The sequence below is a fragment of the Brassica oleracea genome, chromosome C4, assembly GCF_000695525.1.
Source record: "Brassica oleracea var. oleracea cultivar TO1000 chromosome C4, BOL, whole genome shotgun sequence".
NCBI classification, from domain to species: domain Eukaryota; kingdom Viridiplantae; phylum Streptophyta; class Magnoliopsida; order Brassicales; family Brassicaceae; genus Brassica; species Brassica oleracea.
In genome coordinates this window covers 16,483,837-16,499,576 of record NC_027751.1, presented here as the reverse complement: position 1 = coordinate 16,499,576, position 15,740 = coordinate 16,483,837, and the positions used below count along the sequence as shown (strand labels likewise).

Below are 15,740 nucleotides of genomic sequence, written 5' to 3'. Positions count from 1 at the left end.
TAAGAGAATAATTATCGTATAGCCCACAGTCGGAAATCATATGATAAATTCTTCGTAACGAAACTCAGTCCTAACAACCAAACGGTTAACGGAAAACCTAAACTTGTCGATAATCGACCGAGTTCATTACATTCCAAAAATCACTTTAAGCCCGCTTTGTTTTACCCATAATGCGCGGCATGTAGGGAAAAATTCGTAACAAAGCTCCTAGAGCTATACGAAACATCCTCAAAAATACACGAAATAGATCTCGGTAGGCCAACACTTCACAAAGCACTATGAAGGAAAACACTTCTTCCCATGGACAAATTTACGCGACCCCTCGGTCCTAATTCCTCGATCGCAAATCAAACTATTAGCATCCGAACAGTAATAACAGTTTTGGCTGCGAAAATCCGCAGACAAACCAAAAATGTTTCTCCGACGTAGGGTTAAGACTAAACTCTTTCAACACCGCGAAACAGCTTCAAGCCCGCAAACATTTCAACCACGAAAACGCGGCATGCAAAAGAAAAACAACCCTTCAGTATCGCGAGACGTCGCAAACGCTTGAAGAATAAATTTTTTCGACAAAAAAACCTTCCTCGTTAAAAACACCTTCTTGGAAGACTAAACAGTCATACGCATTAACATCTTCTCAAACATGCATCCTTCGCAAAGAGTCAAAAACGATAATATCTACCGATAAGTTTGTTGCTGATCAGAACAAACTCTTAACGTCCTAAACAGACTAAGCCATCTCGTAGAGATAGCTCTCGTACACCCGGCACAAGGGTAATAGCGCTATATAAAAATCCGAAATTTTGGTCAGCACTTTCGGGAGACTTAAAAATTGTCCTCGAAGAGATGCTCGATTCAGGTCGAAAACGATATGGGAAACGTAAGTCGAAGTAGTCATCGCACCCCCTAAAGCCGTGATTAGACATAGGTCTTGCCCTAAACCCAGCACACTGTTCTCTAACATCTCTAGGCATAGTATCAAACACCCTGATACGAGATCCCAAAATTTGTCTCTTGGCTAATATTCGAGCGTCTTCAGAAATCCCGCAAGTTTACGCACTGCAGAAAACTCTCGAAACAGATCACGGATATAACAGTTCACATAGAGTTAGATTACGAGATGACAACTCATAGTCTTCCCTCTACACCCATATAAAATGCAATCGGCAGCAACATGCCTGATAACTCAAGCCACTCGCTAGAACTTCAATCTAGAAGCGCATTGTTCTAACGAGCTGGGGGGCTAACTGTTGGGGTCAAAATCGGTCACGACGGAATCAATGTCTGAAGGTCACCGGAAATATATTTCTCGCAATAAAAATTTCGTATAATTTTATTGAAAAACTTATACGACGAGTTCTTGATTTATTTTATCGACAACAAGAAGCAAACATTATTGGGGTCAAAAACGGTTATCTCGAAATAAACGTCCAAAGATTGCGTTTCTGTACGAAATCTCGACACACTCTCGACAAAAGTTCCTGAGCAAATGACTCGAGAGAAATGGATCACGGAACCAAATACGCAGTCTAACTCGTCCGTTCAGACCTTTTGAGGTGCATAACTCCACAGACGCGTCAGGTGTTTATCTGTGGATGAAGACCTTACCATGGTTTGATTGAGCCCATCTTTTAACACAAGATATAGCTTTGAGTTAGCTTTCCAATGCCACCGGTCTGAGATCAATCATCATCCTGTAGCATAAGTTATGCCTGTTTCAATGAAGGGTGGACAGAGCACACCGTCCAGCTCGGCGGATGGCCGAGCTGGATCGACGAAACGACCAGCTCGGCCATGCGCCGAGCTGAACCAGTCCAGTTCGGCGGATGGCCGAGCTGGATCGACCACGCGACCAGCCCGGCCATCCACCGAGCTGAACCAGTCCAGCTCGGCGGATGGCCGAGCTGGATCAAACACGCGACCATATTAACACGGATACGAAATTTTTGTTGTATAACTGACACCTAGAGCGGAGAATCATTTTCTATGACCATCGACCATATTAACACGGATAACCCCGGCAATCTTGGCCTATCAGTCTCGAAAAGCGCTATTTGTCCCTTGGTCAACGTTCGAACTTTACGATTTAAAAACCCCAAGAACTCGTTCTCTCGAATAACATTCGGATTGATCATATAAAACAGCAACGGTTAGCTGAACACCTCGAATTTCCTACGCTATACGAGGAATTTGAATGTTCTTCGGAATCGACGTCGTTTTGAAAGTGCTCTTTTTATAAAATCATAAAAACGCCTAAGTCGGAAAACAGCCCGAATGGGCCCATAACGCGGCTAAGAGCCCACTTAGAGATTTTATACCAAATTGAACCCAATCGTTGTGACGGTTTATCTTTTGTTATGCAGGAGAAGATAAATGTCAAGTTCGGAGGATAAATGTGAAGTTTCCAAAGATAAACACGAAGATCGAAGCAAAATGGAATATTTCCATAAAAAGATAAACTCGACCAAAGGAAGAAAGGGAAAGAGCAAACAGCCTCTAGGAGGAGTATATAAGGACGTCGAGGTTGAAGATGCAAGGGGAAAATTCTTTTAGACTTAGAACTCTCTGCACTTAGAAACTTTTAGGCATTATTCTCGACATGCTATGTTTCTATGACTGGCATCCGATTACCAGACGAACGCGCACAAGCAGTTCGATCTCTTGGTTCACTCTTGAACTACATTCGGCTTGATCCTCGAAAGGGGTACGTAGGCAGCCTTTCATAAGGCTCAGTCCGAAATCAATCAAAACCTTTTTCCATATCTTTTCCGTCTTCTGTTATCGAGTTACGACTCAACTAGGTTTAAGATTTTAGGTTGCTAGAACTAGGTAATTTGCTGACATCTCTTGCGGCCAAAGCTTTTATAATCTCTTGTAATGATCGCAACGCTCTTACGCGGATTCGAAATAAAATCTACCTTTTCTTTAAATTCGTTTTGTTATCTTTTCATATTTTCCGCATTTATTTGGTCACTTGTTGTTGGCTCTCGCAGAGAATCCAGGACCTCAGGGAAAGTTAGGGTTTCCTGACTTTCCTCCGATTACGGAAATTGACGATGTGAATTTTGGTTCCCACATTCACTTGGGAGGAAGTCCCATGACTATCCTTGTATATAGTCTTGAAGTATCTTTCTTTTTAAGTTATTTGAGGGTTTTCAGGTTGGGACTAGCACTAGAGGAGAGAAGAAGGCAGTGACGCACCCGAGCCTTATGGTTGACATCCCGCAGCAGCCTCCTCTAGTCGCTATGAATCATGCCAGCTCCCAGCACCAGCTCTGGACATTCACTACCATACTCCAATCTCCACTTGAGGTACCACTCCAAGCTATCATTGTAGATACAATTTGTTTTTGTCATATTTTTGGTGTCTCACTTTCTCTTAGTCATACAGAGACTGTGTGATTTAAGTTTGGGGAAGGTAACAAGTACCTAATTATGTTTATTTTGATGAATTTTAAAATTTTGAGTCATGCATCGTTAATAGTTTTGCATTAGTAAATAGCAAAAAAAATTGAAAATTTCAAAAATCACAAAAGAAAAGTATTTAGTTGCATTATTTGCATCTTTAGGATTGAGCCTAGAAGCATATAGATTGCATTCATGCATTTGGAGTAAACCTTGGAAAATAACTAATGCAAAGAACTCAATGTGATACCCTTCTCAATCATAATAAGTAGCTTGAGCATCTTCTTGATTGCTTGTAGACTTCGAGCCTTGAAAACTCCTCTTGAAACTTGTTTAATTCATGAAGCTTGCTTGTCCTTGAAACCAACTCCAAACTTACTTGAGTTAATGAACATAATTTATCTTGCTTATGGGCTCTTGTTGTTCTTGATCATGGTTATCTCATACACACTTGAGTTAGTTTTATTCCTTTCTACCAATCTTTGGTAACTCAAGTGGCCATCTCACCTTTAGATGGTTCTCCATACCCTTAACCCTACCTTCCTTTCAAGCCATTATTAAATTGATGAGTGAGGTCTTTTCTGAAAGCTTGAGATGTACATAAATGTTGAGAGTATTGAGAACGAAAATGGTTGGTCCTCATTACTTGCTAGCTTTAGGAACTCATGATTGTCTAGCTCATAGGATGGAAAGGGAGTATTGAATGTTTGATTCTTAAGGGTTGAGAGAAAAAGTGAGTAAAAAGAGTGAACTCAAAATTCTGAAAAAAGATAAGACACTATGGGTCAAAGAAAAAAAAAATCTAAAGAGAAAGTTTGGCTCAAAGAGTGTCAAAAGAAAGAAAACCCTAAGTGGGGGTTATTGGTTAGTGTATTTTGATGGATTTGAAAATCCAAGCTATATCTAGTGTTATTGGTTCTGTGATTTTAAAATATGTATTGAAATCATGTGTTATTCGTTTAATGATTCATAAATTCTAATTCAAATCAAGTGTTATTCAATCATACGAATTTACTAATAGATTTGATTTCATAATGTATTTGAATGGATTTGCATGGATTTCTTTGTTAAAAATACAAAGACTCAAATCCGAGGGAAAACCTCCGGATTTGTAAATACTAATCTGAGAGAATTTGAAAATTTGTATATTTTACTTGGATTTATAAATACTGTATGGATTTCTAAATCAATCAAAATATATAAACCAATAACACCTCTTAAGAAAAAAAAAAGAAAAAAAAATATTCATAAGAGTGGGGAAAGAAAAGAAAGAAAAGAGCTAATCCAAAAAAAAAAACAAAAAGTGAAAGAATCCCCTAGTAGACAAAAAATAAATAAAGAATTCTGAAAGTAAGAATGTTCTTGAGTGATCTTGAGAGATTTTGGGTGAGTGAATGAGAGTTTGGCATTGGGAATCAAGAGTAGAAACTGCTTGTGTCTAGGAAATGGGTAGAACAATGAGGATTGAGCATTGTATGCATGAGTTGTTCTCTTTCTTAGATATATTATGCACAATGTCAAGCTACTTGTTCTTGAGAGTAAACCACTATGAAAAGCACTTGATAACCCTCTTATTTCACTATACCTTCAAGCCTTTTTCTCGTCAAGCCAAATGATTAGGACCAATTGCCCATTTGCAAGAGTACAGTTTGATTATTGTTTATTGAATGTGAGAGTTGGTTGATTTGCTTGTTTGTGGAGCCTTGAAAATGAGTGTAAAAGACCAAGGAGTTGAGATAGGCCTAGAGAAGTTAGAGCTTAATAAGATGTCTTGCTCTTGCTATTTAGTATGATGTTGTAAGGATATCACATTGATAGATTTAAAGAGTTTCTTTTTGTTATGCGCTCTCATCTTTGAACCTCTCCTCCTTGAATTTTTGAAAATTTACTTGAGGACAAGTAAAGGGCTAGTGTGGAGGAGTTGATATCTTGTGAATTTGCATGATTTTAACTATCATTTAGTGTATATATTAATCATTTAGAGTAGCTTTTAGACACAATTAGGTTGCATTTGCATTCATGAGTCTTTATTAGGTGTTGGAGTTACAAATTGGAGGTTTTTGGAGAGCATTATGGAATACAAGAGGTCAGCCAAGTCAAACAGAATATGATCCAAAGAGCCGCAGCAGGATGATGCAGCGGGATGAGGTGGTCGCTACGATCACCACCATGTACACAACGAGCTAAGACAGCGACTTGATGACACCACTAGTCACAAGACATCTTCGCACCAATTCCTTGAAGCTCAAAGTGTTACAGCGGGGTGACGTAGCAGCTTGCAATGGTGGTTGTGATCCTCACGACTTCAACAGCGGGCAAACAGAGTGGCCCTCTTTCTTATGGGCATTTGCATATTTGATCATGGATTTCATACACATTTGGGTTATCTTATTGCATTGTACCATTCGTTGTTAACCTAAATGGCATTTCCATACTCATTAACCCTGACCATTCTTTGAAGCTAACATTAATTTGCTTGAGTGAGGCCTCTTATTGATAGCATGTCATGTGCAAAATCTTGAGAGTATTAGGAGCGACAGTGGTTTGTTCTTATCTTTGGCTAGCATTAGGACCTCGTTTGAGCTAACAATTAGGATGTTGTTGGGTTTATGAGCTCCAATTCTTTTGATCTTGGAAATGGGGAGAGATTGAGTGAAAGAAATTAACCAAAAAGAGTATTCAAAGAAAAGAGAACTCTAGGGACAAAGAAAAATTTGAAAAGAAAAGCTCTAGTTGTGTCAATAGAACCTCCAAAAGAAAAAAAAAGAAAAAAAAAAGAGAAAAGAAATCAGAGAAACAATAAGTGAGTGGTGGAAGAAAAGAAAAGATATGAGCTAAATAGAATCAAAGAAAGAAAGTCCCTAATGTTTGAGTCAAAGAAAAAAAAATGTTTATTGGATGAGAGATGAAAGTGAGTGTATCTTTGGGTTTTGGGATGATGAAAAAGAAGGGTAGAACTTAAAATCATTTAGGAAAAGGATAGAACGATGAGAACAAATTATTGTATACATGAATTGTTCCTTTCCATAAATAAATTTTGCATAATGATCTTGATCCTATTGTTCAGTGTAAGTCACTAATAAAAGATGCATTTGAAACCTCTTTTTTCACATTAGACCATCTTCACTCACCAAACCAAATGATTAGGATCAAATCTCCATTTGCAAGAGTTCACCTTTGTGTGTTTGTGTGTTTGAATAAATGTGAGGGTTGGCTAAGGAACTTGTTAATCAAAAGGCATTACAACTTGTGTAGCGGTATAAGAGTTTTGATAGGTTTTGAGAAGCTAGAGTGTATTAAGAGAGTTGTTCATGTTATTTGCTATGTTTCTTTAGAATGTCATATTGAATGCTAGAAAGTGTTTATTTTGGTTATAAGCTTCCATTTTTAAACATCTCCAATTTTCATTTTGAAAGTTTACTTGTGGACAAGTAAAGAACTAATGTGGGGGATTTGATAACTAATGATCTTAAAAGTATTTAGCATCTCATTTAGCTCATTTTAATCATTCTAGGTTACATTTAGGTATTAATATTGTGCATAGTTGCATAAACAGGGTCTAAAGTGCACACTTGAGAAGTTTGGAGTCAAAACGCAAGGTTAGCTTTGCAAATTACAACGTTTGTAGCTGATTTGAAGACCATCAAAAGACGAGGGACCAAGGTTGGAATTCGGTATATTCGCATGTGCTAAATTGTACGATTGGAAACTTTCGGTTTGATTTGCGAGGGCATTTCTGTACATTCCAAAGTCTGGGTCCGAATTGAACGTAGTTAAAAGGTCAGGGACTGGTTTTTCAAATATGAATAAAACCAGCCATTGAGTTGTTTGATCTTCTTCTCGCTGGATCTGTTGACGATGACGAGCCTTACAGGAGCAGAGCACGACGGAGGAGCTGAGCACTGCGGGGAGGAGACGACTTGGACCAGAGATCTCGTGTTGGAGCACAGCGTCGGAGGGGAGCTGAGAACGGCCACGGAGTAGGCAACTTGGACGTGAGCTTGATTCCGGAGATGAAGAACTCGCCATGAAAGCTTGGTCCGGTGGTCGCAGCTTGGAGGAATAACGGCGTGGAACGAGCAGAGGATAAGGTGGTGGAGCGGCTGTGGCAGAGCGGCTTGAAGACGTAGTTGTATCTCGGACGCACCTTGGAGTGGACCTGCAACGTGGGAAGAAGAAGCCGCTCGGGGACTTGAACAAGCTCGATCTCAAGGAACAGTTCACAGCGGCTTGACAACACGGGCTGATGAAGTCGGTGTCAAGCCGCTGTGGTCGTGGCGAAGCTCGGAGCGGTTTGGTGGAGCGGGATGCCAAGGCCGTTCGGAGAAGACAAACACGTGATTTCAAAGCGTTGACCGGTTTATTCCGGTTTGACCCTGTTTTTTAATTTAATCAAACCAGCTCGAGTATTGTCTTCCTATAAATAGATTTAGACCTAAAAATCTTAGACTTATCTCATTTTTCTCAAGACTTTGTCTAATCTTGTAAAATAATGAACATTTTTATCAATTTAAGGAAATACTTGATCTTTTATTGTGTTTCTCTTGCTCATTAATATGATTAGCCTTGAATTTCATATAGGTTTAAAGTTTCTCATGATGATTAGTGAGTAGTCACCTTGTGATTCATGGGTTAGATAGATTAGGGTGATTATGTGGGTATTTGGGATGTTTCTTGCTTGATTAACATTGTTCTATGCTTGTTAGGTGTTCTTAATGTTTGATCTGAGTTGATCACTCTCATCTTGATATTAAGCTATTTTATGCCTGTAATGTGTTTGTTAAAATTCTTGACTGAACTTAATATTGTTCTTTACATATTTGTCCAACGACAATTGATGCCCGAGATGTTTAGTGGTTAGTAGACTTGTGATTCATGTCTGCTTGATTGCGTTAGGCCAACGACAGTTGATGTTTAATTCATGGTTAGCATAGGGTCTTTTCCACGACAGTGGATTAGTCTATATTGAATGAGATTTAGACCTATAGACTTGTTGATTGTTTTGTTTGAACATCCTAGATTGAACCTTGATCACCTTATGTCAATTATCGTTACCCATGGATCCATCCTTAGCATTTGATGGAATTCTTGCACTTATTTCTTGATTGGATTTGAGATCACCTTGTTTATATTTCTAGGATCTTAGCTTGTTACAAATCATCTTCTTGTTTGCTTAGATTAGTAAAGTGTATGTATTCTTAGTGCTATAGATCATTAGTTCCTTGTGGATTCCATCCTAAAGTGTTACAATGACATACCATTCGATTGTGGCATTGTTTACACAATAGGTTAATTAGTGTGTGTGTAAACGCGTAATCGAGAGAGATAATTGAAGTCATTGAGTTTATTAGAACTAAGCTTTAGATATCTAAGGTGTCTTGTTTGAGTGAAGTTTGTAAGATGGATGGTTTATGTTCGGTTAGTAAGATATCATGTATGAGTTGTGTTTGTTAGTTGAGTTGTTTGTGCTTGGTCGGTTTGTAAGACAATTTCTTTGAATTATCATAAGTTATCATTTTTAAAATATAAAAGAGCAATAGCAGTAACATCCAACAACACCAATACCACACGTTTTGCAACACAAAAAAAAACAAGTACTCCATTTGTTACACTCCTAATTGCAACATAAGAAAAAAACAGAAACACTAATACACCGATTGTAACACTACTCCTCGTTTGGTTCTTCAATGGTCTTTTGTTTCTTGAATGGTCTTCCATGAGATTTGCTAGAGGTCTTAGGAACTGGCTAGAGTTTACATTTACGCTTGTTGTGTCCGGTCTGTTGACAATTGCTACATGTCTACACAATAAAACAAGTCAATTAGTCATGTAATCAATTAAAAGTTTACATCAACCATAATTCTACAAGATTCAAAATTTCAATAGAAAACAAAAAATTCTATTACCTTAACATCTTGCAAGCTCTGAAAGTTTTTGTTTCCAGATCAGCTCGGACGCTCTTTCCCGTACTCACAAACACATCAACCACAACTTGGACACTATGTCCCAAAATCAGCTCTCGGTTGGTCTCTCAATAACGATGTTTAAAATTCCTGAAATCAACTCTCAATCAACCACGAAATCATGTCTGAGCAAGAGATTCTCAAAGGTATAAAATTAGGATTCGTCGAAATTGGGGGTTTCTGAATTGTTTTCTTCGATTAATATCTTGTTGGGTCGGGAATGAGAGCGTCTTACCGTTTTAAACTAATGTCATGTGGTTTGGGAGAAAGACTTGTTGTTTTCTCTCTTAACTGAAACGCAACGTTCTGGGTTAACGGTTTCTGATAAATCGAAATTGGGGGGGTTTAAAACACGACATAAATAGTTGGGGGTTTGATTTACGAATGATCTTTAGTTGGGCTTTTAATTACTAAAACCCCCTTTTTAAAAGCAGAGGTGAATGGGAGAAAAAAATTCTATACAACAACATTTAAAAACAAATCCCTTATATATTAATTGAGAAACATTACAACTTTTTTTTGTAGCCACACGTCATTACTAGGAAGATTCTTACAATCATTACAGAAATAAGTGGGTCCATCTAATTATACAATAAGATTTTTATTAAACTACCAATAAATTTATTATTAATGTTCTTTATTATTTTCTTAAATAAAAGTTAGGAATTGCCTAATATGGCTAAAGTATAAATGGCAGTTAATGATTTTGAATAATAAAGATTTGATAATAATTAGTGTATCTTCTTTCATATTTGTTTAATTTTAAACTATTAAAATAAATTAAACAACCACAATAACCATATAATAAAAGTTTAGATTTTTATGTATGTGTTATATTTTGAATATTTTTAAGAGAAATTCCCTAGGATAGCCCTTTTTAAGTTTTTGTCACAAAAAATAGCTCTCAATGAAGAAAATGACCAAAATAAGTTTTATTAAAGGGTAAAAATACATTTTTAACCTAGGGTTAGTTAATCTAGACTTAGGGTTTAGAGTTAAGGGGTGAGGTTTTCAGGATAAGGTTTCAAATTTTAAAAAATAAAAAAATAAATATTAAAAATTTCAAAACAAAAAGGGGCCATTTTTGTCATTTTTTTTTCTTGAGAGCTATTTTTGTGACAAAAACTTAAAAGGGGTTTTTTTGAGAGAATTGCCCTTTTTTAAAACGACTATAAATTACTATAATTTTTTGTCTCACATTCAAATTTTATGATCCATGGTTTAAAAATTTTGCTATGACAAAATACAAATGACTACAAAATCATATAAGTAAAAAATTTAATTTAATTAATTATTAATATATATATATATATTTTTTAAAATTAAACTATAAACCATATAAAATGCATAAATATTTTAGTCTTAAAATTTACTTTGAACAATTTTTTTGATAAAAGCTTTGAACGAACATTGACAACTTAATTTTTTAAAAAATTATAAATTACTAAAATTATTAATCCCACAATGAAAATTTTATTATCAGTAATTAAAGTTTTTGTTATTAAAGATACAAATGATCAAAAACCATATGAGTTAAAAGCATCATTTAATAGACATTAAAATTAAAAATATAATACGTATGTTAATATCATTTAAATTTAATTACATATCCTATGAAATAGAAAAAAAAAATTATTGTTTAGATTAATAAAATTGATTTATAGGGCACCAATTTGATTATATATGTAATAGTTACTGATTTTTAATTTTTCAATATATATTTATTATTTTATAATATAAATATTTATATAATGTTCAAAGGGAAGATCTTAACCTAGTATAGAAGGAAGACGTATATTCTACATAAAACCAAGTAAACTTGCTTAAATGAAGTTGTAGATCTTGTAGGGAAAGAATTTTTCAGTCACTAGATTACTTTATTGAGCCTTTCAAAATTTAAAGAGCGACTATTTCCTTATTTCCTTTAAACAAGTTCATTCATACAAAGCAACACGAAACAACTTTTACAAGAATTGATGACTGACAAAAAAAGATAAACAATCAAATTTCCATTTTGGTCAAGCAAGCCACACAGACGCAGACAGGTAAGATGTAACAAGCGAAAAGGTAAGAGGCTTCTGCTTCTTGTATTCATTGTACCGCAAAAAGAAGTAACCCAAATAATCAAACTCAATTGGAGACATCCTTGCCTGTTCAACCAAATTTGTACAAGTTAAAACAAGCTGGAAATAATATGGTTTTGGTACCAAACTTTATGGTTATAGAAATGCACCTGTATGATTGCCCATACCGCCCAGTACAAATGAGACGCTAATTTATACGCGTCTGTCTCTATGAAGACTGACTCCACTTCACCAACGCTGACCTGTTTACACAAAGCAGTAGTATATGGCTATACTTTAGCTTTGGCAATATGCAACAAAGAGAAGGTAACAACCCCATATCCATATTATCTAAGCCATGGTTATTTAATTAGAAAAAGTTTACATTTGTGTTTGCATTTACAAAAAAAAAACATTGACTATTTGCCAACTTCAAACGCAAAAAAAAAAAAGAATAAGCAAATGCACAGAAACAACCGTGGCATATGTACGGACACTATTAATCTATTATGTTCTTACCTCGTCTGGTTTATCTGGCTGTAAGTAATGCTTGATGAAATGATATTGTTCTTCTTTAGTTGGGTAGCTACACAGCAACCACGACGAGGAAGTTATGTTCCAATCTTTTAAGATGAAATTATCATCAACAATAGAACAAGTCGAAATGAAGTTGGACATACAAGGTGTAATCACAGTCGTATCCTGCATATTCATTGAAGTGATTTCCAATGTCGAACCCTCTGTAGTTGTACGATCCATACTCGAAATCAATCAAGTACAGTCTCTCTGACCATAGAGGTAGAGAATCAAGTTAGAGACTTGAGTACTATAACCACAACTTAAAGATACAGAAGATGATAACTTCACCATTAAGATGAATCATTAAATGCAGAGAAGAAGGAATTTTTCTCACCTTCGTCCTCATTTAGCATCAGGTTTCCAGAGAGTAAATCATTATGAGCAAACACCACAGGTGCGTTAAGTAAGCCTGTGAATTCCTGTTCAATCGTGCAAACAATATCAGAAGACCCAAGCAGGGAAAGACTGTTACAAGTCACCAAGAACACATGGCAGACATATAAAAAAAAGCTTCATTGAGAGAAAAGGAATACCCTTAGCTCAATAATTTCTTTGTAAAGTTCATCAAACGAAATTGTCTCGAAGAGCTTCTGCCTATCAGGTTCCTCGAAGGCAAGAGTAGAGGCTGCAAGTAAAGGTACCGAACCAGTATGATTGGTTTGTAAGAGATATAGCCAACACTGTAGAGCAATAGTAAAAAAAAAAAAAAAAAGAAACCTTTTTCAAAGAACTTCAAGATATCAACCCAGAGCTGAGGTTCTTTGGGACCTGGTATGTTCACTTTATGAAACTTGCCAAGCTCTTTGGCAATCTCAGCAGCAATCTTTGGCTGCCTCATGTCTGGCCGGCCACAGGAAAAAGCGAAATGAGATCCATATAAAGTTACTTGAATACTACTGAGCACCACTTCGACTAACATTACTGTAAGCATATGACAGTCTCTCTAAGAAATAAAAAAAAATGACAACCTGATGGCGCTAAGGTTCTTGCTTTGATAAATGATTGCACCATTCCATTTCCAAATCCACCAAGCAACTTGGCACCAAATCCGGCAGCAGAGAGATATTTGATAGCCTACTGAAGCAAATAAAAAGAAAAAAAGAAAAAAAAGACACGAGATAGAACTTCAAGTGATACAAAAGACCTCAGCAAAAAAAAGAGTCTGCTACCTGTAGCTCTCTCTGACGGTTAATAACATAGTCAGTGTTAGGCCCATAGAGCCGCACTGTTATTGAGGATTCTTTGTCTTCTTCTTCCTCCTTCACAGAAACCTTGAGCACTGCCATCAAAGAAAAGAATGATTCGAGCATTTTCGGGATGGAAAACGTATATAATGAAAAAAACTCTCACATAGGTTCGTGATGCCTCCAGACACTCTCTCGACCGAGAAGAGTGAATCGTCAAGCTCTCTCCAATTGCTGAACAGATCTTTACATAACTCTCTGTTAAAACATCATCACAAACGAACGATTCAAGAAAACACGAAACAATTAACAAGAATACGAATTCCACAAGCAAATTTAAGGAGAAAGACAGAAATCTCCATGGCTTAACGAACATGATGCGAGGAATCATGAGGGGGAGAGGCAAAGATGTGTCGACTACAGAGGAAGAATACGGGATCTGGGAAGAGGAGGCGTCGTCGTTGCCCCTACCTCCTTCAGCTTCCAATATCGCCCAGTTATTGTTCTTCGCAGCTCCCATTTTTTTTCAAATTTTATCTTCTTGGTTAGATTCTCTTTTCAGATCTCAATTTGTGTGATTCTGTTTTCCCTTTAATTTTTTTTTATATTAGCCGTCCTTTTCTATTTCCCCAATAAATTGATCAAAGTCGCACCTTCTTCACATGTCGTACAAGTAAGTTTAGAAATAGAATCTTTTCTTTTCTCATGTCCTGTGAAAGTTTATCGCCTTTGGGAACTTTGTAAAATCTTTTTCTTTTTAAATCAATAGACTTGTTTTATGGTTTTTCTATCAGATGCGCTTACTTGCAAGGTGGTATTACAATCTTGGGGACGACTGTCGCCCTCGTTGTTTGAAGGCAACTCTTGCGTGGTCCAGCAAGCCCCCGTTCACATTATATCTGAGACAAGGACCCTCAAAGCGCGAACCCATTACCCATTTCCAGAAGCAATTGGATCAGGCCCAAGCCCAGTTTTCTTAACCATCGCTTGAGGCAGAAGCAGTGCCTCTCAAGAAAGGTGGGTGCACTCATTTCTTCTGGCAGTTCCAGATGTGTTTACTCACCATTCCCAACCAGAGATTTAACTCTAACCAGACCCGTAGCAACTCTCCGATGGTGAAGACCATGTCTCTGCCTCTGGTCACATTCCTTACGACGATATGGACGAACCCGTGTCGGGTCTGGTTCAATTCTTCAGTGTATATTTCATCGATTTTTCTCTACATCTTCTATGCTATCGGGTTTGTCTTGTTGTTTTTCTCTCTTCTATCTAATTCATGGCTCATATAATTAATTTCTCATCTTAAAATTGTGTGTTGTTAGATTGTTCTATCGAGGTTTTTAAGCTTGGTCAAGTGTAGGAGAAAGCTTTGAATTGATCACAGTGAGAGAGCTTTAGCCTCCGAGAAAGACATGTATCATAGCAACAGTCTCACCTTCTGTTCACTGTCTCGAGGAAACCTTGAGTACTCTAGATTAGGGCAAAGCATATTAGGAACAAACTAGAGGCACACTGATCAAGGCACGAGAATGCAGCAGGCTTGAGAAACATTTATTCAATATGCTCTGAGACTTCATCTAGAAAAAACTTGAGCCAAACCAGCAAAATGCTTGCTTCCTCACAAACGATGAATTTAAGAAATCTCAATATGCCATGAAGGAGAAAGATTTCATCATTTCAGAGCAGAAAAGGGCATCACTTTCTGGATTACCGAAGCTCCAGTTAAAAAAAAAAAAAAGAGAGGCTCTGAGACTCACCATTTGGCTCCTAGAGACAAAACTCATCTCATGCCCTGTCCATCTTCTTTAAAGCGGAACGCTCTTGTTGAGGTTTATACTTGAACTCACATTTTTTTATGTTTTTTCTCTATGAACATACCTGGAGACTGAATAAAAAAAAAGTCTTACAGGATGCAGATAGATCACTTGACGCTTTTCCATGTCTCCAAGAGAAACCACGTTTTTGGCTTTTCGTTATCTAAACCATATCTATAACTTTGCTTCTTAAGCTCTTACTTCCCTTGATACGACTGAGAATGCACAGGAACGTTGAGGATCTCACACATAGAGTTGCGCATGGAAAGGTTAGATTCATCAACAGACCTTTGAACGTTTGCTGCCCTTACTCTCTAAAGTCATTGCCTTCAAACTTTAAAACTGACTACCTAGTTGAGATTAACCTCTCTGATAGCTCAGTTGAAACACTATGGAGTGGATGTCAGGTACTATACTTCCATGTGTTTCTTTTGGTGGATGTCAGGTATTATACTTCAAAACAATCTGCCTTTTACACGAAACAAATCTCTTGGTTTCTTTTGTATGCCAGGAACTTGGAAGTCTAAAACACATGAAACTTACTATCAGGCGGCAGTACTTGAATCACTCGCCCTGGAGGGTGTCTCTTGCCTTGAAGGTTGATAACGATAATGATGGTTGCAGGAAGAAGAGATTCGCTGTGGATGGTGATGATGATGGTCTTTTGGTTTAATGTGTTCTGGTTTTGCTTTATATATTTTTTTTAATCCTGGTTTAGTTTTGTAAACCGGA

The 15,740-nt window shown here is 36.9% G+C and overlaps 1 protein-coding gene across 1 annotated transcript; it reads right to left on the bottom strand.

Moving 5' to 3' along the window:
* Positions 1 to 11,261: 11,261 nt before the first annotated feature.
* LOC106337499 (probable ethanolamine kinase) lies at positions 11,262 to 13,884 on the bottom strand. The gene is made up of 11 exons (XM_013776609.1): positions 13,569 to 13,884; positions 13,361 to 13,452; positions 13,180 to 13,289; positions 12,979 to 13,084; positions 12,728 to 12,850; positions 12,544 to 12,635; positions 12,345 to 12,429; positions 12,112 to 12,217; positions 11,951 to 12,017; positions 11,602 to 11,694; positions 11,262 to 11,518 (listed from the first exon to the last, which is right to left on the bottom strand). The coding sequence occupies exons 1-11, from the start codon at positions 13,712 to 13,714 to the stop codon at positions 11,387 to 11,389; spliced, it is 1,152 nt and encodes a 383-aa protein (XP_013632063.1). The 5' UTR covers positions 13,715 to 13,884; the 3' UTR covers positions 11,262 to 11,386.
* Between the last annotated feature and the right edge of the window lie 1,856 nt (positions 13,885 to 15,740).